Source organism: Protopterus annectens, chromosome 5.part0 (assembly GCF_019279795.1).
Source record: "Protopterus annectens isolate FY-2018-M chromosome 5.part0, PAN1.0, whole genome shotgun sequence".
Taxonomy (NCBI): Eukaryota; Metazoa; Chordata; order Ceratodontiformes; family Protopteridae; genus Protopterus; species Protopterus annectens.
In genome coordinates this window covers 1,881,499,653-1,881,524,065 of record NC_056735.1, presented here as the reverse complement: position 1 = coordinate 1,881,524,065, position 24,413 = coordinate 1,881,499,653, and the positions used below count along the sequence as shown (strand labels likewise).

General features: G+C 36.8%; 1 protein-coding gene across 1 annotated transcript in view; it reads left to right on the top strand.

Annotated features, from left to right (window-relative positions):
- EPSTI1 (epithelial stromal interaction 1) overlaps positions 1-24,413 on the top strand; it is a 293,203-nt gene that overhangs the window by 46,563 nt on the left and 222,227 nt on the right. The window contains exons 3-4 of the mRNA XM_044072047.1: positions 377-460; positions 13,119-13,192. Of these exons, the coding sequence (XP_043927982.1) occupies positions 377-460; positions 13,119-13,192 (158 nt within the window). The remainder of the gene's footprint in view (positions 1-376; positions 461-13,118; positions 13,193-24,413) is intronic.

Below are 24,413 nucleotides of genomic sequence, written 5' to 3'. Positions count from 1 at the left end.
TAGTCAGACAAGTTATAAAATGCAAGAGTTTTCTCATGATGATTTTGTCAAATGCTGAATTCAGTAAATAGCAAACTGAAGATAGTGAGCTTAACTGAATATTATGCTGAGTGTATTTTCAAGTCTGTGGAGCATCCATTAAAAGTCTATCAGCCAATTTTCTCCTTGTTTTGCTTGAAGACTGCTAAGTCTATAAAACTAGGCTACTAGTATTTAATAATATTCCTTCTTAGGGCTTTGATTACTATTACTAGCCATACTAGTTAGGTTCCACAGTAACAATGAGTAATATTTCTGTAAACTATGGGTGTTTTCTAATGTCTTGTGCAATGCAAAAGTTGTGTGAAGGTAGATGATACTCTTGGCTCTGTTTCAGTGGCGGCTAAGGAATTGGAAGACCTTGAGCAGTGGAAGGCGGAACACAGATTAGGCCCAATAAATATGAATCCTGTTCAGCTTGGTAAGTTTTTTCTTGAACTTCAGTAATGTTTTCTACATTGGCAGTAGTTTTAGTAACTTTCTTAGTGAATTAACAAAATCTGTATTATAAAGTTAGGAACCATGTATACTCATCTACCTTCTGAGATCAATGAAGGCATATAGTGCTAACCACCTGGGATTCGATAATGCCTACACTAACTGCACACTAAGTGTACATCGTTCTGAGTGAGTAGCTAACACAGGTGTAACTCACAACTTCTTCCTCCTAATTTTAGTTTTCCTACTAATTTTCTTGCAGCTTTAAATATTGACAGGGATTCATAAAGGTTACCACAAAGTGTAGACTACATGTACACTTAGTGTAATCTTTCTGAGTAACTAGAAAGCACAAAGATGTGGCAGGGATGTTCCTGAATACATATTATGTATACTTAGTGTAGGCTTTATTGACTGGCCAACTGTGTATATTAAGCATGTCTACTAAATTAACTATTTTTCTTAAAGGAAAAGTCCCCCTTGAAACTATTTTTTTTTCTTTTCATTGAATGATGACATTTTGTGTTCAACAATGTATCATAATGACTATAAATGGTATTTGGCATATTTTTAATTAGTTACTCCCCAAAATGGCCTTTATGGAGAATGTCTTACTGCTATGAAGACTCTGTATCCCACAATGTTGCTTGTATTCTCTTACTAGGACATAGGCTACACATAGTAAAAGGTGCTTTTCCTTTGTTTGATTATAGTGACAATGCAGTGAGCCAGTGGATTCAGGCATAGTCCCTGGAAGTTCTGACACGTTCCTTTTTTACTGAATTGCACTGATTTGTGCTGTGCAAAAGCTGCTCTAAAGCTTTTGTGATAGCATATTCAAATTCTGTTTGATACAAAGTAGGTAAGTAATAAGGTTTGATTAAGCAGCCAAAGTTGGAGTTCTTAACCCCTGTATACATATAACACCTTTGTAGCTTATTTCTATTTCACACTCATAGCTCTTTAACGTACCATGATATTGTTTGGGACTGGCTACTTTAACTGATTTACCCATGAACAATCACAGCACACTTTTTTAGCTTACCGATTGTTGAAAATTAAATATCAAAAATGATGAGCTGTAAATCATATCAGAACTCACAAAAATCTTTTTTGAAAGGGTGCGAGTCCCCTGCACACCCCAATGTTGGGGACTTTGCCACACTCCAATAAATTACATATAACAACTACACAGTTGACACCATAGTGCAGAAAAGGGCAAAAACCCTGTAAAAAACACTCCCAACATTCCATAGTATACAACATATTGTGATGGACTGCATTATAACATTACATTTTAGAATGAAAGCCACTTGACCAACAATATTGTGATTACCAGTAACTACACCGTCTTAAGCATTCAATTTTGGAATTTATGACAGACAAAATCTAAATGTTTGAACATTCAAATCAAAATTATGCTAAGATTTTATCCATAATGTACTGTTATATAGTGATTGTTGTTTCTCATCTGTTGTACATATTTTCATATTTGCACTCAGAGTTTCATATCTGAGTGATTGAGACAGAAAATGTGGAATGTTATGACGTTATACATAAAGGTATGTCATCATTGTCCAAGTATAACTCACTGCTGAAAATATTAGATATGTACTATTTCTGCATTTTGATTAATATTGCCAAAACCAAGTGACATACAAACTGTTTTGCATGATATCAGATGAAACCTTAGGTAATACTTGAAGAAAACTGTCACTGATAATTTCTTTGAAACTTGTACATCCTGAGAGGCATTGAGAGTTGTTTATTTTGATAATTTATGCATATAGGTATAATTGTTCATCTTTCTGTACATTTTTCCAAAGTAAGTATACAGAAAGGAATTACTTGCAAAAAGTTTAGTCTACCTAAACAGAAGTGCTGCTGATACTATGTGCCTAGGTTGTCGTCTTTCTATGATATGAAAAGTTGCTTGCAACAATTCAAAGAGAAGACTTTTTTTGCATTATAATACATTGTTCTAATGTAAAGACTTTTTTGTTTTTACTGCACAACATTTATGCTTGTTTTTAATAGCATTTATGTTACACAATATATTCATATTTGTTTGACTTTTAAGTTTTAACATAGCTTTACAGAAAATTGTCAAAAATCTATGGATGCATGTGGGTTGCCAGAAGTATGACATTCCACATTGTACGGCAGGCATGAGTTAATCAATTTCTAGATTCCCTCTACCCTCACACCCATAAAATCTTGTTTTGGTGTCAGACCTCCCAGACAAGTATAGCAGCTCTGCTTCTTCATTGTGATTGACAGTTGCCACATCTGCCACTTCAAATAACTAGTAAAACAATCAAAACCTGCTTGTGTCTTTACATTTCTATAGCTACATGGATAAAAACAATACACTTAAGCACCATGTTCAATAATAGCTTTGCATCAGGCTTTGTGCCCACTGAATGGTGCACAGCAACAGTTATCCCACTTCACAAAGGGGGAGCCACCACTGATCCCGGGAACTATAGACCTATTAGCCTGACGAGACTGGCCTGCAAAGCCATGAACGTATCATCATGGAACTCATAAACAAAGACATTGGTAACCTCCAAACTCTGGATCCCACTCAGTTTGGGTTTGTGAAAGGCAGATCATGCCTCCTGAACCTGATTGACTTCTTTGAGGCAGTCACCAAAGCCGTAGATGAGGGTAAAGTGGTTCACACAGCCTATCTTGACCTCGCCAAGGCTTTCGACACCATCCCCCATTCTGGAATTATAGCTAAACTCAATAAACTAGGCATAAATCCCTATGTCACAAGATGGGTTGCCAACTGGCTCACTGACAGAACCCACACTGTAAAAGTTGCAGACTCCAAATCTGACTCAAACCAGTGACAAGTGGAGTACCACAGGGTTCCGTCCTGGGACCGCTCCTGTTTGGTATCTACTTCTCTGAAGTACAGGCTAACACAGAAGGCATCTGGCTAACGAAGTTCGCATATGAGTGCAAGCTAGGAGCCATAGTCAAGTCCCCAAATGATGTGAACATCCTACAGAAGGGCCTCTCTGAGACAGACACCTGGTGTCAGAGCCATGGCCTCAAGCTCAATGCCAAAAAGTGTAGTGTCATCCCCTTTGGTAAAAACTCTATACCCATGAACTACCACATAGGCAGCAATCTACTTAACACCGAATGCGTGATAAGAGACCTTGGGACCCAGGTGGACAGTAGTCTCTCCTTTGATAGTCACATCGCCACAGTAGTCAGGAAGTCCTTCTACGTGGCACACCTCATCATAAAAGGGTTCTCATCCAGGAAAAAAGAGGTCATTGTTACCCTCTACTCATCACTCATTAGACCCATTATAGAGTACAACGCCCCTTTTGGAATGTACCTCACAAGACATCTGCAGCAGCTGGAAAGGCCACAGAAGTACCTCACAAAGAGGATTACTGGACTCAAACAAATGCCCTACACTGACCGCCTCAAAAAACTCCAGCTTTACTCCGTAGCATATCGCCTACTCAGAGGTGATCTCTGTCTAACATATAAAGCTATGTCAAACCCAGAGCTGTTGGACATGCTACACCTAAAGAAATCCCAATCCCTCCGAGCTACACGCTCTAGGGACCTAAACCTTGTCAACACAATAAACAGGACATGCTGGAGGGATAGATTCCTATCCCAGAGACTTCCCATACTCTGGAACAGGCTACCCATCTATGTCAAGCAAAGTTCTTCATTAGCACTCTTCAAGAAAAATCTTGATGAGTGGATGCGAAATAGGAAATACACCCCGGGGATCACTTCTGTGTCTCCGCTCGTCAGTGGCACAGGAAAATAACTTTCTTGGGTAGCGTAAGCCAGGGAACCTTGTTGGCTAGGCTTGCGTAGGCCCTTGGGCCGATAGCCTAGTACCTACCTATGAACCAGAGTACTTCAGGTTGATTATGCAATGTTGCATTATAACTCATACATGTCATTCATTTAAAGGTTTCTTCAAAAATCTAATTCTTTGGAAAAGAGTTTCAATTTAGCTTTTAATGTGTGTTTCATAGCACTTTACTAACCTCAGCATGACACTCTCAGGATCTGAAATTTCTAGCAGTGGCTAACAATGAAGACTGTAGAATGTGATGTGACTACTCTGTGTCACATAGGTGAAACAATGCAAGATTTGAATATAAAATATTGGCACCTACATGACATGTGCCAGGAATAATGGAGTGATGAAACTGAAAGGTGCTGAAGAGTTTCTGGTTTAGACTCCCTATATATATCTGAGTAACATTATTAAGAGAAATAATAACTCTGGACTAAAGTTAAGTGGACTGAAGATTGCAGTTTCTCAGTGACTGAAGTGCATACTAGTAATTACAAGATAACTGTTAACTGTCAGTGAACACAAAAGATTTTCATCTTTGTCACATGAATGACCTCCTGAGCAGCAGCAGTTCTATACCACTTCCATAGACTTGTAAACTGTGTTTATCCAAAGACTGCAGGCTATAGCCAAGAATGAAAACGGCAAAGTATGTTAACCTCTACATCTAAAATCAGTTGATCAGTAAAATGATTGCCATATGTTAATATTATGGTAATTAATTTGAATTTAAGTAACAAACCAAACTAGGGTGTCTCTCACCACCAAGAAAACCAACAAAGAACCAAAGTGTGGTGTGGTTTGGAATAAAAGAGGAACCAAGTCTGATAAAAACACTGTATTAATAAAGAAACATAAAAGCAAATCAAAGAAAATAAGTTAAGAGCTTTTGTCCACTCTTAAGTGCATGGACTTCATCAGAACTAAATACCAAAAAATGGCTCATCCCTTTATATAAAGTTGATAAACTTGATTAATTGCCAGATAACACTAGTTAATTAATTGATTGTACCACAGTTATTAAAGAGATCACAGATCATAAAAAAGTTTTTGAAGAACTATAACCCAGGGAGTCTAAAATAAATAATAAATAAAGTATAATCCATGAAATTCATGTAGCTATTAATGCCAGAAGTAAACATATTATATGTTAAATACTATAAAACCTTTTAAAATCATTATAAATATATTCCAGTGTATAAATATAATGTTGACAATAAACATATTCTATAAATAATAAATGTGTTTAGATTAAATGGGGGTATTAATAATATATATATATATATATATATATATATATATATATACACACACACACACACATACACACACACACACACACACACACACACACACACACACACACACACACACATGCATACACACACACACACAAATATTTACATATGTATACGTATATATATATATATATATGTGTGTGTGTGTATATATATATATATATATATATATATATATATATATATATATATATATATATATATATATATATATATATATATATACACACACACACACACACACACACACACACACATATGCATCTACTTCAGAAGCTGGAAGTTTCAAAACTTCAAACTTCAAATGGCCAAGACCATAATATCAAAGTTCTGAAACTTCGAAAACCTAATAAAAACAATTTTTTTTTATGTTTTTGCAGGGGGGAAGCCCCCCTGTACCCATCACACCTCATGCTAAGTAAATATACCAAATATGAGATTGCACTACAGTGAGGAAAACAGTAAATATTCTGTTCCTTGCTGTACAGCGATCTTTATTCAAAATGTTCGAAATTTCACAACTTCAGTCTTATGGTCTTGGTCTTTTGAAGTTCAAAGTTTTGAAATTTCAAGCTTTTGTAGGGGATCCATATATACACACACACACACACACTAACATATATATATATATATATATATATATATATATATATATATATAAGGTTTATTTTTCACTTTTTCTTCTTTTTCTTCTATTGTGTTTATTTTTTATTTATTTTATATCTTTTTAAGTAGCTGTCACTGACTTTGATCATGTGATTTTTTTTGTAGTATATAAGTTGACATCCTATTTTGCTGTTTGCTGTTTTATTCTTATGAAGTGCTCACTATGATTGGGTTGAAAGTGCTCAGTAAAATACTTATCAGCTGTGTTTACTTCATAGCATTTTATTTTTGATTATAAGTTTGTTTTATACTGTTTATCTGGTGCCAGGATTTTTGCTTTGATCCTTTGAAAACATATACTTCAGAGTTCATTAACCTTGTATGCTCTTTAACCTGGTCTTATTAGTCCTTACCTGTTCCCTTTCCAGAAACACTTCTGTACTTACCTCCAGTTGGTAAACAGTATTATTCGTGAATACTTATAAAGAAAAAAATATCACTTTTCAGATAATATAAAGATGTGAAACAGGGCTGACACACAAGAAAGAGTAAAAATGACAAAGAGAAATGGCAAGGTTAGTAGAATGATGTGAAATAAAAATGTTTAATGTGGTCAGGTTATAACAATGTAGGCATATGAAACAAAACCAAGGTAAGAGATGCCCACATGGAGAGAAACAGCAGCTGCGACAAAAGTGGAAAAAAGATCTGGGGAACAGGTAAGCTAAATGACCCAGAAGTAAGAAAACCATGCAAAAAAAAAGAATGAAAGGCTTCATGGATGCATCAGAAATAAAGAAAAAAACAACAGGAATATCTCTTCATTCTTTATAAGCAGGTGGGAGATCCCCTCTAAAGTATTCTGTACATTTCTGAAGATGTCATATCTGAAAGGATGCAGATATGATGGATGTGTTCTTGAAAAGTGTGCCAGAAGTTTTTTACTGCCTGGACTAGAGTCTATTACAAGTAAACAATGCAAGAACACATCATATATACCACTAAGGAGAACAGAGGATGCTGCTGGCATGATAGGTGACTCAAGTATCTGAGGATAAAGCAATAGAATTCAACATGGTACTATTTTTCACACATTCAAGTTTATTCCACTAATATGTTGACATTCAAGTCAGAAAATTTGAGGATTAGAGTATGAAAACAGTGTTTCCATAATAATATTCTTAGGTTCATAGGAGTGATACCAGTTTCAAGGCACAAGGCCATTTGGGAACCTAGGCACATTTCAACCCCTTTTACATTTACATGATCCAGTATGGTTTTCCATTTTTTTAAACTTAATGGCAAGTCAACAGAAAAGTAAAGGGGCAGGAAGGAGAGGAGAGGAGAAACCTTTGAAGGAGTGAGGGAAAGTCTCCCTCCATTTGCAGGAGACCCCACACCCAACTTACATATAAAAAGTGTGTGGTTGAACAATATTTGAGAAAATTGCAACCTCAAGGATCAATGCAAGTTGTTTTCTGCCATTACAATTTAACCATATGGCATTGGATTAAAAGCCATTTAGAAAGTTGATACATTCTCCACAAAAAATTGCTTTGACAGAATTCATGATAGCTTCCCATAATACCAGGGAAGTCAGCATTGTAATGCTTTTTCCAGAATCATGCCTATGTTTTTTAAATTTTTTTTCTAGAAACTCCTATATTTGGGAGAAGGGAGGGCAGCTTCCTTGGAATATATACACTCCATGGACTGAAGGAGGTCAGCCTATAGGAAGCATATACTTCTTAACATTGTGCTATGGAAAGAGATGCCATTAAGGAACCATAAGCCAAAAGGGTCAAAAAAGAGAATTCTAAGGAAAGTGCAGAGCTCTTCCTGGTCCTCAGGAACATAATTTTTACCCATTCAGGCTCATGAGTTATAGACCAATAAATAGTGTGTTACAGTTATGCATTTTTTACTGCTGGGAACCCCTTGTCATTCAAGTACAAAATTGTAGTGGCCTCATTTGCTGTCTGAACTAAAGGGGTCAACTTCCTAAGCATACTCACCATGGCATCTAGTGAATCTGTAAGGAATTAAAATCCCATATTTAGATTAGTCATATCAAGATATTATTTGCCACTAACACAAAAACCTTCATACGTTCTATGACACAAAACCTGGGGTACAGATAACAAGAAACTGTTGTGTATAACTCATCTGCCCTATCAAATTGGCCTAGAACAGTATTATCTTTATATCACTGAATGTGTACAAAGGCTGTAGCCCTAAAGTGGTCACTGACCCTAAGATCACTTTGCCTAATCACCTCTTAGCCCCAAACAAGAAGTACCTGAATATTGAATAACCTAACCTTAATATCTTTTGGTGATCAGTCAGCATCAAGTATGTTTCCTGGAGACATATGACATCCAGAGTGAACTATCAGAAAGGGCTGGAAAATCCTGAAGTGCTTGATTGAACCTCATGTTCCTTTAGTGGCCTATGTAACCACAGTAAAATACATAGCCATGAGGAAAAAAAACACCCTTCTGTCTCACAAAGGGAAGTACTTACTGTAAAAAGATCTCCCCGATAACTAAAACAAGCATTCCTGATTGCAAGGTGAAACCTAAATCAAACAAGAAAATCGTTGACACAACACTCCTCCAAAATTGTATATAAATTAAGTAGTAAGAAAGGCCAGAAGACTGTGATCCAATCATAGTATCATAAGATCATATGATCATAGGAGGTTACTAGGCTAATGGCCCCAGGGCCCTTACAAGCCTAGCCAAGTTCATCCCATGTTCCCAAGGGTGTCCAATGAGAAACCTGCCAAGGGAAAGAGAATGGCAAGCACAGGTGAGAAAAGCTTGTATTTATAAGCAAGGTAATTAAGCTATCTCCTTCCACCCGCAGCAGCTTTTCTCAGGATCAATCAACCACTTTCTAACACTAGTCCATGCTCAAATAGAAAGACAATGTTAGACATCGTCTACCCTAAAAAAAAGAATTAGATCCAGGGGAAAAAATATTCACCTTGACTAAAGGACAGCTGGAAGTATGAGTCACTTAAAAGGGAGAAGAGAGAAAATACACACACGCGCATGTGCACGAGCGCACACACACACACACACACACACACACACACACACACACACACACACACACACACACGCACACACGCACACACACACACACACACACACACACGCACACACAGACACACACACACACACACACATGCGCGCGCACACGCACAGACACACACACACACACACACACACACACACACACACACACACACACACACACACACACACACACATGCACACACGCACACACACACATACACACACACACAGGGGAAGCACAGGAAGAACTCCAAACACTGGCTGTAAAAAACATGCACAACCCTTATTGCAGCATGTGTAAGCCATCTAACTATAGAAAAGAAATATGATGGACCCCTACACCTAGAATAATCACAAAAAGGGGACCAAAATGATATGTTATTTATAAGCCATTAAGTCTAAGCATGCAATGCTGTGGGTAATCTCCACAGCTCACTTGCAGCATTGTGGGTAGTCTCCATAGTTCACTTCCCAGCAAGAAGGCTACATTTTAGGTGGAGCTGGTGCACTCCTTATTCCTGTGTCATGCATGTATCGTATATAAGCATGAAAGCAGTGAAATGTGTCGTCCGGTTAGTATCCCAGGAATGTTGCACAGTAGATATAATACTTTGTGGAATGTTTATCCTTAGAATTTAAGGAAGAAAACACAGTGTCTCATATGAAGTAATCCCTTTTGAAAACAAGTGACTAAAACTGAAACATGCCAAGAGAAATGGAATATGCTGTCAGACAAGCTCACAGACATGTTACATCATGAAATTAATTTAAAGACATCCTAGATGTTTTCCATGGTTTAATAATGTTTAGAACCTCATAGAGAGAGTGCCAATCCTCTGTGAAAGCAAGTGAAGGCTTGCTTGGGAAGTGTGGGTAGCATTCAGTAAATATTCCCTATATCTTCAATGGACCCACATCTTCAACAGCATTCTTCCTGTTTGTCATTTCTTGTTTCTTTTTGAAATAGTTTGGTCTGTGGTTGGTGGGGAGAGATCTCTGAAACAATCAAGAGCTGATGGCTAATTCTTGTTTTGATAGGACAATAAAGAGAAAACTTGAAAACTTTTTGTTTTAGGATACATAACAGGGACCAAAGCATTTTGCATTTCAGTAGAATTAAAGTAGAATAATCATCATCAGGTGGTCCTATCTCTGTGTTAAATGCAGTCGATGATCTTTAACATCTTCTGTTTATCTTTTTAAGACAGGAGATGTGTAACCACTGCTCAAGAGAGGTATACATTGAAATTAGGTAGTTAAGGAAACAAGGCAGTGTAAGCCATCTGTATTATGAAGCTCCTGGCAGTCTTGCAGATGGAAGCCATCATTCTAAGATGGAATCTTTGTCACAGGCATCCCTCCTGCAGGATAAACATCTACATATTGGCAAAGAAAAGAACATAGAAAAACCTTCAAACCTTTTCTAGATCAATGCAGTAAAACTAAAGTCAACTCCACCCAAAAAGAACTTGTGAAGGCAATCAACAGAGGCAAAGATTCTTTGAAGGTAAAGCTTAGTGTCTGAGGGGGTGGCTAAGGATGTCTATGCTCACATCCAAAAAACAGAAGAGGAAGAATCTGAGCCAAAAGATATCGCTAACACATAGATATACAAATTTTAGAGAGCATTTTAGGCCACAAAAGGAGCAGCAAAGGGGAACCCCATCCACTCTTTCTTCCAGGAACGCAATCCCACTTGAATTTACATGCAAAATGGTCCTCTCTGCCTTCAGTCATATCTGAAACACTAGTTTCATAGGACCAGATTTGAGAGCAGGAAGCCTAATTTCTGTGATCAAAAATAGACTGGAATTACCCTGTTATGTAATCTTAATAGATCATTACAAAATAGATTAATTCCTGATATCTGAAAGCAGGCTACTATAGTCCCAATCCAGGAGGAAGAACCTTGTACAAGTCTCAGTAATTACACACTGGTCAGATTCACAAGCATATTGTGCAATTTCATGTAGAGAATCATCTTGATAATTATTCAGGCAGACACTAGAAACCTCCTTCCCTATGAAGTAATCCAACATAGTTTTCCCAGAAGTAGATTTTGTATGCTCAACCTCATAATTTTTTCAGTGTGACTGCTATTCCAGATGAAGCATTGTTTGTCCGTGTATCTGTTTAAAGTATTTTCACTATACCCCATGGCAGAATCATATGTAAATTGGAGGTCTAAAGGTAAATTAAGCTGTAATAACCTACATTAACTATTTTGTTTATAGTTATACACAGCAGGTAAGAGCTGGAAATCTCCTATCTTCACTATCACCTATCACCAGTGTGCTCTTTTGCAGCATCTTTTTCTCAAATTTCAAAACTGACTCCACTATCTGGTTCACGAGACATACAGGTGACTTCAAAGTTTGGAACATCATCTTCAACTCTACTGATACCACCTCCCTTCAAATTGTACTTAACAGTAGAGATGACTTAATGCAGTAGAAATGACCTTACCTGCAATATAAAAAAATGCAACATTGTGGCATTCAGCAAATACCCCGGCAGCTTCATATACTATAATCAGCAACAGTTACAAGATGAGGAAAGTAGGAAAATACCTTGAAGTGTGTGTCAACAGCAACATTTCATTTCTAACAGCTACCATCTGCAAGGTATATGGAGTCGCACTGTACCTTTCTGTGACATACAGACAACCTGGTGCAATTGGATGAGATGCAAAGGTTCCTCAGAAAGAGAATGTAAAGGATTCAAAGACTGTATTATAGCCAAAGACTACAGCACTCCTTTTTCTTCTCTGTATGTGTATTTTCTTCATCTTAGAAGAGACCTGTGCCTGATATACAGAGCATTAAAGAACCCCCAGTAATTAAAACCTTTTGCTTAAAATACTTTGTTGCTGACCTGAACACAAGAAGACACGTGGTTTCAATAGAAATTAATATCAGACATACCATTAAGTGCGATAACTTAATAGCTCAAAGACTCATATCTGTGTAACAGCCCCAACCCCATTTAAACTTAGTTCATCAATCCATACTTTAAAGGAGGAAAACACATGGCTTTACAGGGACAATTAAGTTCTAACATGGGATCCAGGGCATCAAACATCTTGGTGCCTAATAGGCCCTGAAGCTGTTCACTAAACCTGACAGTAAATAAAGGGATACCTGACATCAGTATGCAGTCAAAGTTAAGCATAGTTAAAAGAATCAAACCCCATATACTATCATTGGTTACTAGCCCACCTCCTATTTTTCATGTAATATTTGTAGGCATATATGTTGGTGGTATTATAAACATCATTAGCTATATAATTACATTTAGAACATCTTTCTTTCTTTCTCTCTCTCTTTCTATACACACACGCGCGCACGCGCGCGTGTGTGTAAGTATGTGTTTGTGCTGTATTTAGAATATGTAACATATTTAGTTCTCACATGGCATTACAACAGATATATTGTATTATCGGTGTTTTAAGTATTTTATTCACTAAATTCTGCAGTATTTCCTTGATCTTGTTTTGCTTTCTGCGCGCGTGTGTGTGTGTGTGTGTGCATGCATGTGCGTGCGTGCGTGTTTGTGTGTGTGTTTCTGTGTGCATGTATGTGTATATGTGTGTGTGTTCATGCACACATTTGTTGTATACTTTTACTGTCCCCTGTATTTTAGATTCTGAGAGATAGATAAGATCAGCTTGTATATACAGGTTTGTTTTAAAATGTTTAGTTTTAAGTGAAGTGTATTTGTAGGGCCAGGGATCATGTGCTCATATACATGCCACAATCTGGAATCCTAATAATGAATAACTTTACAACAATATTCTAATTTTCTTAGGAGGAAGCATGTCCGAGGCAGAAGCAAGACAAAATCAACTAATTCAACACCAACAAGCTAAATATAAACAAAAGGTAAGATCTTGTAATATATTTTAACATACAGAAGTTAAGAATCTTTTTAATAAGCGTCTATACTATGTTTCTACAATAACTATGCATTATCCATCTATCCTCAACCCCTTTTCCCATTTTTGCACATGGGGTCGGGGTGTCTCTTCAACAGTGACAATCATCTTGAGCCAAGGTTTACACCACTGGGTGGCTAGCCCTGCCATGGCAGTTCATCAGTACCATGCACTCACATACACACTCACTTCTAGGGCCAACTTAGAGTGTACAGTACAGTCTACCTGCTGCATGTCTTTGGAGTGTGGGAGGAAACCGTAGCACCTGGAGGAAACCCACACAACTACTGAGAGGACATGCCGACTCCATACAGAAGGTACCCCAGCCGAGAATCAAGCCAGAGAACCTCTTGCTGTGAGGTGACAATGCTAACTGCCGCACCACTGTGCTACAATAACTATGTGTATTTTTGTTAATACATTATTTTTTTGTTAAAAGCATAGTTTTTGATTTTTTTTTAATTGTTGTATTTAGAGTAATTAATATCTTTATTACACAAAATAGAACACTACTTCATGTAGCCACTTAACAAATATAATGTTGAATACATTGTTTTGATTTCCTAGTTATTGTTTCATACTATAATGAATGTGATAATTATGATTACCATTGTTTATAAAGCTCCTTAATTTTGCCTTCCTTAAACAATGCTTTCTCATTTTTGACATCTAATTGAGACTTGAGCTTTGCTTTTGATCCGGGACACTATTCATAAAACGTGCATACTATGCAAGGTTGTCTTGTATGGCCTTCTATATTATGCAAAACTAAAACAATTCATCCCCCCCACCTTGTCCAGTGATTTCATTACCAGTGTCCAGTTGGCTGATTTGTTCCAAGGATATAGGACTGGGCATTCTCAAGCTAGGAGAGAGCCTACAACCCATTACTTCCTTCATGCCTGCCCAACTGGCTCTCCACTCCTAGGTGAGAGTTCGGTAGTAGGGAGCAGACCTGCTTGGTGGACCTGGGGGGAACTCCTTCCCCCTTGGAATGCCCCTTTCCTCTTGATGGCTCCTTCACACTCTGTCAGTACTGTGTCCCAGAGGGAAACGTAGCTTTGCATGCTGTATTTACTTTGGCGATCAGTATAAGATGCACTGTAACAGCAGGCGCTCAGCAAGCTTAAACTCCACCATATAATAACTAGTTCTTCTGTGCTTGTTATTTTGGAACCAAATGACAATATAACTGATGTTTTGCTTTGAGGCTGTACTAAGCAACAACGTGATGAGTGACTGAATAAGCTGTAGAACAGACTGAGAGTACAAGGTCTTAAACTAAATAAAATAAGATGCCACATGTGGTTTTCCATCTCTGAAATATATCAGTCACATTCTTACAGCTGAACTACATAAGGTGTTTGCTGTTGTAAATATGGAAACCCCAGGAGGCAAACCCTAATTAATGAGATTCTTGAGGACTATATAGTACCTGCTAACTTCATACCTCAGTTGTCAGATATACATTTAATTCTAAGAAAGCTACCTAAGCTGGATTCAGCCTGGGACTGGATAGAGATACAGCTTAAGAAATTTGACTTACTGAAATAACTGGTTATTTTGGCACCTACACTTAACTATTTTGATGAACAATTACTTATGACACTCCAAGTAGATGCAAGTCAGAAAGAGTTGGGAGCAGAGTCACTGAAAGAAGAAAGACAGATTGCTTACCTGTCAAGATCTTTAACAGACACAAAAACTAGATATGTGCAGAATGTGGAGGATGTATGATATTAGAAAGATATAATAAGCATTTGTAAAGCATCTTTTGAAAGTTGTTGCATAAAACATATGCAAGATTACAAAGAATGTTGTTGGCACTTCAGAAATATGATGTAGGAATTGTTGCTAGGAAGTCTGAAATACATTGCTGGCATGTTAAGAAGAACTAAGTTCTATGACTGCAGGAAAGATTTGCTGGAAGGTCTGGAAGTATATTGTGGTTTGTGATACAAACTTCAGTAATTCCAGAGGAACTACAAGGACTGAAGACAGCTAGTAGAGAGGATATAAAAAATGCATCTGTTAGTAAATACTATAATATCCAGTTGGACAGATCATACAAAGTGTCTACACCCATCAAGTCTGTCATATTATACATTTATAGAAGAACTGTCATGTAATCAGAGTTTAAAGTGAAAAAGCTGTAATTCCATCTCCTGAGTTAAATTAAACGCTGATAAAAATCCATGAGTTTTATCAGAGAATCGCTAAGAGTAAAGTGCAAGAGACACTATTCATTGTCCTAACATAACAGCATAGGTAGAACAAATGATGCAACACCTTTGTTTTGAGGCATACATGGAGATCAGATTCAGAGAAAGGGACTCAAATAAGGCGCTAATGGTATGATTGAAACGATACATCAAGACTTTGCAAAACAGCATGGCAGGAGCTATGAGAAATACCTAAATCATCTGATGTTGCCATTCTGCATGGTACCTCAAGAATCAGCATGGTTCTTTCACTTTAAGTCCTATGTGGATTTGGAGCCAGTGGACACAGGAGTCCTGGGACTATCAACATTTTCTCTAGGGTTCTTCCATAAAGGAATGTGTCTTGAACTTTAGGTGGAAGTTGAATAAACTTTTTTATTAAACAATGACATTATTACAGAAACAAAAGAACATTTACCAGCAGTTAAAACCTATAAGTAACTATATAAATAATGTTAAATAACAACAGCTGATAACATAAATCAAGGATTAATAATACAAGAGGCTAAAGGCTAAAGGCTAAAAGTAATTAAAAACATGATAATATTTTGCAATGAATATCTACCAGAGTATCCATTTATTGAATAGTTTCTTCTTTAGTTTAGGATCTGGCAGCAACTGTTCCATATTTGAAAGGTCATTTAACAATAGAGTTAAATCAATAAATGAGGGTGGGAGAATAATCTTCCAACATTTTATAGTACACTTTTTTGCAACAATGTATATATTAAATGTAACAATCTGAAATTAGATGACCCAAGTGAAAAGGTACACACATCCCCCTATAACATGCTCCATCTTAGCAAAACCAAATCCACTCGAGCTACACACTCTAGGGATATAAACCTCAGCACAACAATGAATAGAACATGCTGGAGGGATAGATTCCCTTTGCAAAGACTTCCTTTGCTATGGAACAAGGTCCCGATCTACATAAGACAGAGCCCCTCACTATCACTTTTCAAGAGGAACCTTGACGAGTGGATGGGTAACAGAAAGTTCACACCAGGGATCATACCAACAGCTCTACTAGATAGGGGCCAAGGGTACTAGCTGCTAGATCAAGGGCCTAGGGAACTAACCAAAGGGGCGGTGAATACCGCACAGCATGGCTGGGCTAATATATGCCTTTGGGTAGATAGCCCAGTACCTACCTATGAACCTATGAGCCTATAAAAAAGGTGGATCTGGTAACTACCACTTGAGCAAGCCAAATTATATCACAGGTACATGGTATCACCTCCTTAAATTTCTTTAGGGTTGGGCACTCCCAAAATAACCCAGTCCCCAACTACTGCAGAGGCACACCTCGAAAAATGTATAGCTTGATAAACACATATACCACATAATAGTTTGAATTCCTTGTACCATGTTGAAACAAAGGTGTTTCTAGTTTTACAATACTCTTTTACTTTCTTCAAAATGTTCTCATTTGCATTTTACACAGTTATCAACAAGGAGGGTCCCACCTGAATCATCAAATAGGTAAGAGTGCTGTTCCTTTCAAGAAAAGGGAATTCATTTAAGATCCATTGTAATAGTTCATAATACATTTTTACTAATTTGGTTTTATCAGGGTTAACTTTATATCCTGATACAAAATTTTAACTTCATATCATGATACAGATCCAAATAAATTAAGTTCTTGCAATAATTATGACAACCGTTCCTCTTGATTAATAAGATAAACCAATAAGTCATCTACATAAAGAAATAAATTTATATTATATTCCTCCAAGCCTATAGTCAGAGATAGGCATTTGTCTAATGTGAACCACTAAGGGTTCTAAACAAAATTGCAGAAAGTAGTGGAGAAAGCTGGCAGCCTTATCTTGTTCCTGTCTTATCCTAGCTAAAGAGCCCACATATAATTCCCGTAACATAGCCACAAAACCTGTGGGGAACCTTAAATAACTCAATAACTTCTGCAGGAAATCCCATCTAACTTCATCAGATGCTATTTCAGCATCCAGTCTCATGAACAGTAATGTATGATGAAAATCAGTTACATTTGTGACGAATAAAAATGTTTTAATCAAATTGTCAAAAGGTATTCTCCCTTGTGTGAAGCCAATCTGAAGCCTATAATTGTTATTAAAATAGTAGCAAGTCTTCTAGAACTATTTCTATAAATAACTTATAATCACGATTCAAAATAGAAAATGGTTGGGGGGGTTGGCTTAATGGTTAACGTGTTTAGTTCACAGACACAAAGTATAGGGTTTGATTCTCAACTTTGAACATTGCGTGGTTATTGGCTAGGTATGTAATTGCCTGTAAAATAATTGCCTATGAAACTAATTCATTCATTACATCAGTCTGTAAGAAGATGGAACAGTCAAATCTTTCTCTGGTTTGTGAATCATAACCAAAATTGCCACTTTCCATGAGAGAGGAAGTGGGCCACCCAAAATAATATTATTACATAGTTTAGTAAATACAGACACAAAGTTCCACTCCTCCTCCTCCAGAAAGTAAAGAAGCATAGCATACGTGGACAACTCAATGGCAGCTGCCTCGTAGATACAGAAACACTGGTATGATCTCAGAGCCACACCTCATTCCTTCCCTATTGGTCTGGATGAGATGTCATGGTTATAATCCTTGGTTAACAGTGTCAAACTGAAAGATGAGTCAGTATGTCCAAATAGGGCAAAGAGACAAGACTGATGTCATCTACACAGCAGAATTATCTGACATTAGATGTGACATGGAGAATCTATCATGTTAGTATGGTGATGATTTTCTTCATTGTGATTTTTTTATAGTATGTACTCCAGGAAAGGAAGCATATGCTGAAGATATGTTTTTGTGCTAGAAATAAACTAAGCAGGAGTCTTGTGTACAGGCAAAAATTAAATTTCTGAGATTTACCTTACTATTTAGAGACAAATTTAGATTACTCTCCTGCGGTATGTGTGGTGAGGACAAAAGAAAATAAACATAATTCTCAGCATCTGAGCATTCAAAATTATAACAGGGGGACAAGAAGAAGGACATGTTTTTATTTTTCAGAACAGAAGATCTTCAAATGCTAAATCCCAAGCAGTTAATGATTATCTCTGAGGGCTTAGTTTATATAGTTAGCAAAGTATTCACCCATAAACAAGCCTAACAGTATGAATAATATCAGTAAATGTAAGAGTGGCAAGGCTTAATCTGTGTACCAGACATAATGCTGTGCCTAAATCATAGCAGTTAAGGGCATACCAACTCTTAAAACCTATCTTAAAAGACAGTGGGAATGAGATGAAGGAAAACCTGGATAGAGGGGTAATTCACAACTGTTGTGGCTCAAATGCATATCAATTCCTAGGCAAGATAGCTGTAGTAAATATAGTATGAACTAGTCTTGGCTTTGTAGTGCTAAGAAATCAGCTACCAGCTTGTCAGTACTTTGAATGCTAAACTCTTACCCAAGTTGGGAAAGGCAACATATTTTAACATTAAAGACCCAGCAAAGGGCAGTCGACAGGTGATTTAATAAGAGATGGACAGTCAAGATAGTGACATATATTGACACTTTGGTGAGTGTAAAGCTTTTGGAAACCTCATTCCTTGCCTACAGCTTTTAAGGCATGAAAGTTGGCAAGGTGAGGGCCCTTATGTCTATTATTTGTGTTGGCACCTGTCCAACACAGTAGTGAATTTGATATTTTTGTACTTTGAAAATTGGTTAGGTTGCTGTAACAGCAGGGATGTGTGACAGGAATAAACAAACTGCCTGAGTTTCAGAACTAGAAGGCATTCTTGACTACTGCTGATTCACATGGGTATGCGTACTTTTAGCACTCGTACATCAGAAACATTTCTGACAGTTGATGCTGAGGGTTAAGGCTGTTGAGCTGTAGATCCTCTGGTGCAGGGTTTGACTCCCTCAGTTCTCATTTCCCTACTGTATAACTTTGAGTACATAATTTAACCAGATAGTGCTTGGGGGCAACTGGGAATTTGGGCCAGGTTCCTCAGTGGTCCTCAGGACTGTAAGCTTATTAACAACCCAAGTACAAAAATGAATATGTGAAGTTTTGTGGGGGCTACAAGAGTGTATCTTATGTCCATGACAAATAAGTCCAAAAGGAAACAGCAAGATAGAGGAGCAAACTGTTTATTAAAAGAAGTTTTTAAAAGGCTGCTCTGTTTTGAAGGGCTAGATGATAAAATTCAGATCCTAAGTTATCACATCAGTGCTGAAAATGAACAGAAGATCCACTATTCCCAATATTAAAGTCTTTAAAGTCTGACAAATTTTGGAGGATGAGCAATTAATGTTATCACTTTAATACAAAGGATATGTATATCATGCTAACTCTGAGGGTGAATGTGTGTAAAATGTATGTGCTAATAGACTGATTGCTGCTTTCTTTTCGTCTGACAGAGACTCAGGATCCACCTTGTCATTTTTACCATTAGTATTCTGATACACGCTGAACTAGTCAACCACACACCATACAGTGTCATCAGAGCACATTAAACCTATAACTTACCATATCAGGGCTGCTTTGCCCTCAAATCCCATACTCAACACAGCATTTACTGAAATCTTTACTCATACATATTATCTCTAGAGCTAGGGCTACTTTTGCTAGTGCTGTTCTTTATGGCTTTTTTAGGGGATTCTTCTGCCCCTCCCCTCTGGTTCCTCTTGAGCTTTGGCAGTCTCCCATATGTTAAGAATACTGCAGCTGTGAATATAAGGACATAGTAAAGTTGTGTAAAATCTTACCATAATGGTAGATGTCCTTGCCTTTACTACTGCAGTATTCGCTCCCTCCCTCCTTCCCCCTAGAACTTTGCCTTCCTAGATGTACAGATTACCTCTTTGGTTCCTTGGACTGGTGTTCCTACTGGGGCAATCAGTTGTGACTATGGTAGGCATGAGTATCACCTTTATGCCCTACGCTGTACAAGGAGCATTTGGGTGACATTCGGCATACTCTGGACATCAGGCTTGCATGGCAGGGAATTCCCATATGTTAAGAATACTGCAGCAGTGAATGTAAGGACATTCTTCTTTATCCATCCATGAGTGGGTTAGTCAGGGAGTCATACATCTGTAGATCAACTGGTGGAACTGGTTTGTAGATACAGGGTAGCAAATGAACATTCACAAACTTCCAGGACCTGTTAAACTCAAAACAGCTCACATGGTAATGGGGTAACTAGTAAAAAAATCTGAAAGGTAAGGGTGCTCAAGGAAGACCATCACTTTTCTTGACCTGAAGAGACAATCTCAGGCAGCACATAAGTGGGGTTGGAAATGAAAATCAGTTTAAAAAGTAGGATATTTTAAATGCTGTAAACTAGGATACCTAGCTAAGAACTGTTCACTAAATGTTGAGACAGTGTAGTGTGACCCTTGTAATGAAACACATTCTGTTTGCAGATGTAATAGAATCAGCCTCTGTTAGTAGTATTCTGGAACAAGTTTGAAAATGTCTTATGTGGTTGGATGTGAAACAGGTTTAAGCATTGCTTGATTGCAAAGGTATTGTAACTTCAATAAGTGTAATTGCTGAAGCTGTTTTTAGGATAAAGAGAGTGAGCAACCTGGGAGTAGTATAGATGGAATTGTCCCACAGTCAAAGTGCTGTTTCGAAGTCTGCTTGGAATGCTGAGTCATTGTGATAGGGTCATACCCAGCCTTATGCATGAAGTCATTCTGGGAAGAGATTTTCCTCAGGTCCCTGATTTATGGTCCCACATGAGTTGTAGATCACAAGAATCTACAGACAGTGGGGAGAATTAATGGTGAGGAAGGCTAGCCTTTTTTTTCTGAAATAGACACATGAAAGCCAGGATAACATTAAAACATAAACCACTGTAGATATGTTAATAGGGGATTACTCAAACCCAACAAAATATGGGTCCTTGGATAATGACAGAAAAGAGCACCCATTAGACTTGAATGAATATTAATCACCTTAGTTTTAAGAAAGCAAAGTGGGAGAATCCCATTTTAACAGAAGCTAGAAATAGTACTCAACCCATAAATAATATTAGTGTATTACCAACATATTACTAACCTCCCCTTTAAATTAGACTATAAGTTCAATTACAATGTAATCAAGAATATGAGACACATAGTTAAGCAGTTGTTAGTGCTCAAGAGTTTTGGGGGCACATAGAGATAGAAAAAAATTAATGAATGGGTTCAGTGACAGTTCTACTGGTTGAAGATATTTTTGTCCATTGAAGGAATGAGTTCTATGAAGGCTGCACTTGCAGAGGATTTTCTTGGCCATTGAAAGATTCTGGGTTGCATGTCCAGAATGTCAGAAAACTGCCCAGTGTAAAGGATTTAATTTCCCTTTAGCACCACTGTTATAACGGCCATTCCTTTTAACAGAAGAGCCATGGGATTAGTGGGACTTTTAGTTAAGAATTCAGTGAGTCAGCAGCATATCCTGGTGGTCTTAGATTATGCCATCTTATATCCTGAGACTCTGCAACTAAGTAGTGTCTCTGCCAGAGCTACTGCCAGAAAGATGATACCTATGTTCAGTTGAATATCGAGTAGAAATTCTCCAATGAAATTCTAATAGACCAGGGAACTCCTTTCTGTCTAATGACATGAACAAACTTTACCAGCTGTTATAAATTAAACAAGTCAGAACTTCACTGTGTCATCCCCAAGCAGATGGTTTGTTGCAGCACTGTAATAAAACCCTGAAAAAGGTTATGAGGTGGGTAATGGGCATAGAGGGGGGAAATGGGATAGCCTACTGCCCTATTTGATATTTACTACTAGTAAAGTAATCCACAGGAATCACCATATTTGAGCACCTTTGTGGAATATACCGTAGAGGTCTATTAGACTTGACAAAGTAATTATGGCTAGAGACTACCCTTTTAAGAAGTGTCATAGAACATGTGACTGACCTGTTTCAATACTTGGTAATACATTTTGATCTGCATTGTAGCTTCAGCAGCATTTCAAAAATGAATGGACAAAAGACTTGAATCCTCATAATAGGTGCGCCTTTGCATATTTGAATTACAGCATAATCTACACTGAAGATTTGGAAACACACCCATAGATTCAGCCATGCTGGATTCCATCTGGGCCTCTGATTTCATAGCTAATCCCACCAAATACAGTACTAATACCGAAGAAGCCAAATACATAGGTTATACCATAGAAGGGGGCATGGTGAAATCTCATGTAGGAAATGTAGTATGGGATTAGCCTAGACAACATACTGAAAAGAAAATCAGGGCACTGTTATGGCTTATAGTAAAATAAATGCAAAATGAGGTGGCTAAAAGCAGTAAAATATAATTTAATACCAGGTAAGCACTTTCACATCAAACAATGCTTCCTCAGAACATTACAAAACAACAAAACACTTATCACATCACTATATATATATATATATATATATATATATATATATATATATATATATATATATATATATATATATATATATATAAATATATAAATATATATTAATATATATTATATATATAAATATATATTATATATATATATATATATATATATGAAACAGCTCATCAATTAAACAATCGGTTTAGAGCAATCAAGATCTTAAAGTCAACTCACATCTCTAACTATAAATAATATCTCATATATACATATATATATATATATATATATATAAACATGAACAATCACATATATCCACATAAAACCATAATTTATATACATATAATGCATACTGGCTGCATATATAGGAAAATGGCTAAATATAACATATACAACTCATATAATGCACATATAAAACACATATTTCATCTTTTAAATGTGGTTTAATAGAAGCCCTGTCATTAAGACCAGGGGTTCTATCTGCTTCTAGTTCCAAAATCCACCTTAGTTCACATTGTTCTGTTAAATTCTTCGAATCTCCTAATCTTAAACTAGATCTCAAATATTCTGTTACTCTAAAACAGAATTTATGTGTATAATTAAACATGGCTGAATGTTTGGCAAGTGCACTTCTTTCTATATCATGGTTCCTTATAGCTGCTAGATGTTCTCTGACTCGTTCCCTCAACATCCTATTTGTCATCCCTACATAAAATGAGTTATATAAGCTGCAAGTAGCTAAATAGTTTGTTTTTGGTTGCACAATTAGCAGAGACTCTAAACTTATAAACCCTATTTGTCTTGGGATGTATGAACTCATTGTCTAATGCTAGCACTTTACAAATGTTTACAGCATCCACATTTTTGTAGGTCTCTTACATCAGGTTCATAAGACTTGTTTGTATGCAATAACATTCTCCTCAGATTCTTTTTATTTCTGTAACTATAGCGTGGTCTATTATAAATTACTTGTTTAATTTCAGTATCAGCTTGTAGTATAAATCAATTCTTATTAATAATTTGTCTAACACAATCTACATTATTATAATATTCTAGTGCTATTTTCATTTCATTGTTGCTATGATTAGTTCTAAATGCACTTCCTTGAATCATTCTTGGGCCATACATATATGGTTGGGCTCTATCAGCTCCCTTGTACTTCTTGTATACCTCTATTTATCTCTCCATACATATAACCACATTCTATTAATTCATCACTAAATCTAGTAATATCTTCCTTAAATTTGGCTTCTTCATTGTCTAATCTAGAAATATGCATAGCTTGTCCCTTGATATTTTTATATATGTGAGGAGGATGCATGCTATCTCTATATAATATATTATTTTTATGGCATGTTTTCCTATGCAATTCTGCAGAGAAATAACCACATGCATTATTCTTAATAGTAATGTCAAGAAACTCAGTTTGGGGGGCGTGGCCAGCATGGACACTGAGTAGCAGCAGATTACAGCAGCTCCACATCCTCACTGGATTTTTGTCTTCTAATCAAAACATTTGGAATTTGTTTTTCTACAGAGTTATAGTTTATAATTATATTTACAAGAATATATAAAAAAAAAAAATAAAAAGAAGACAACTTTTCCAGTCAAAACTT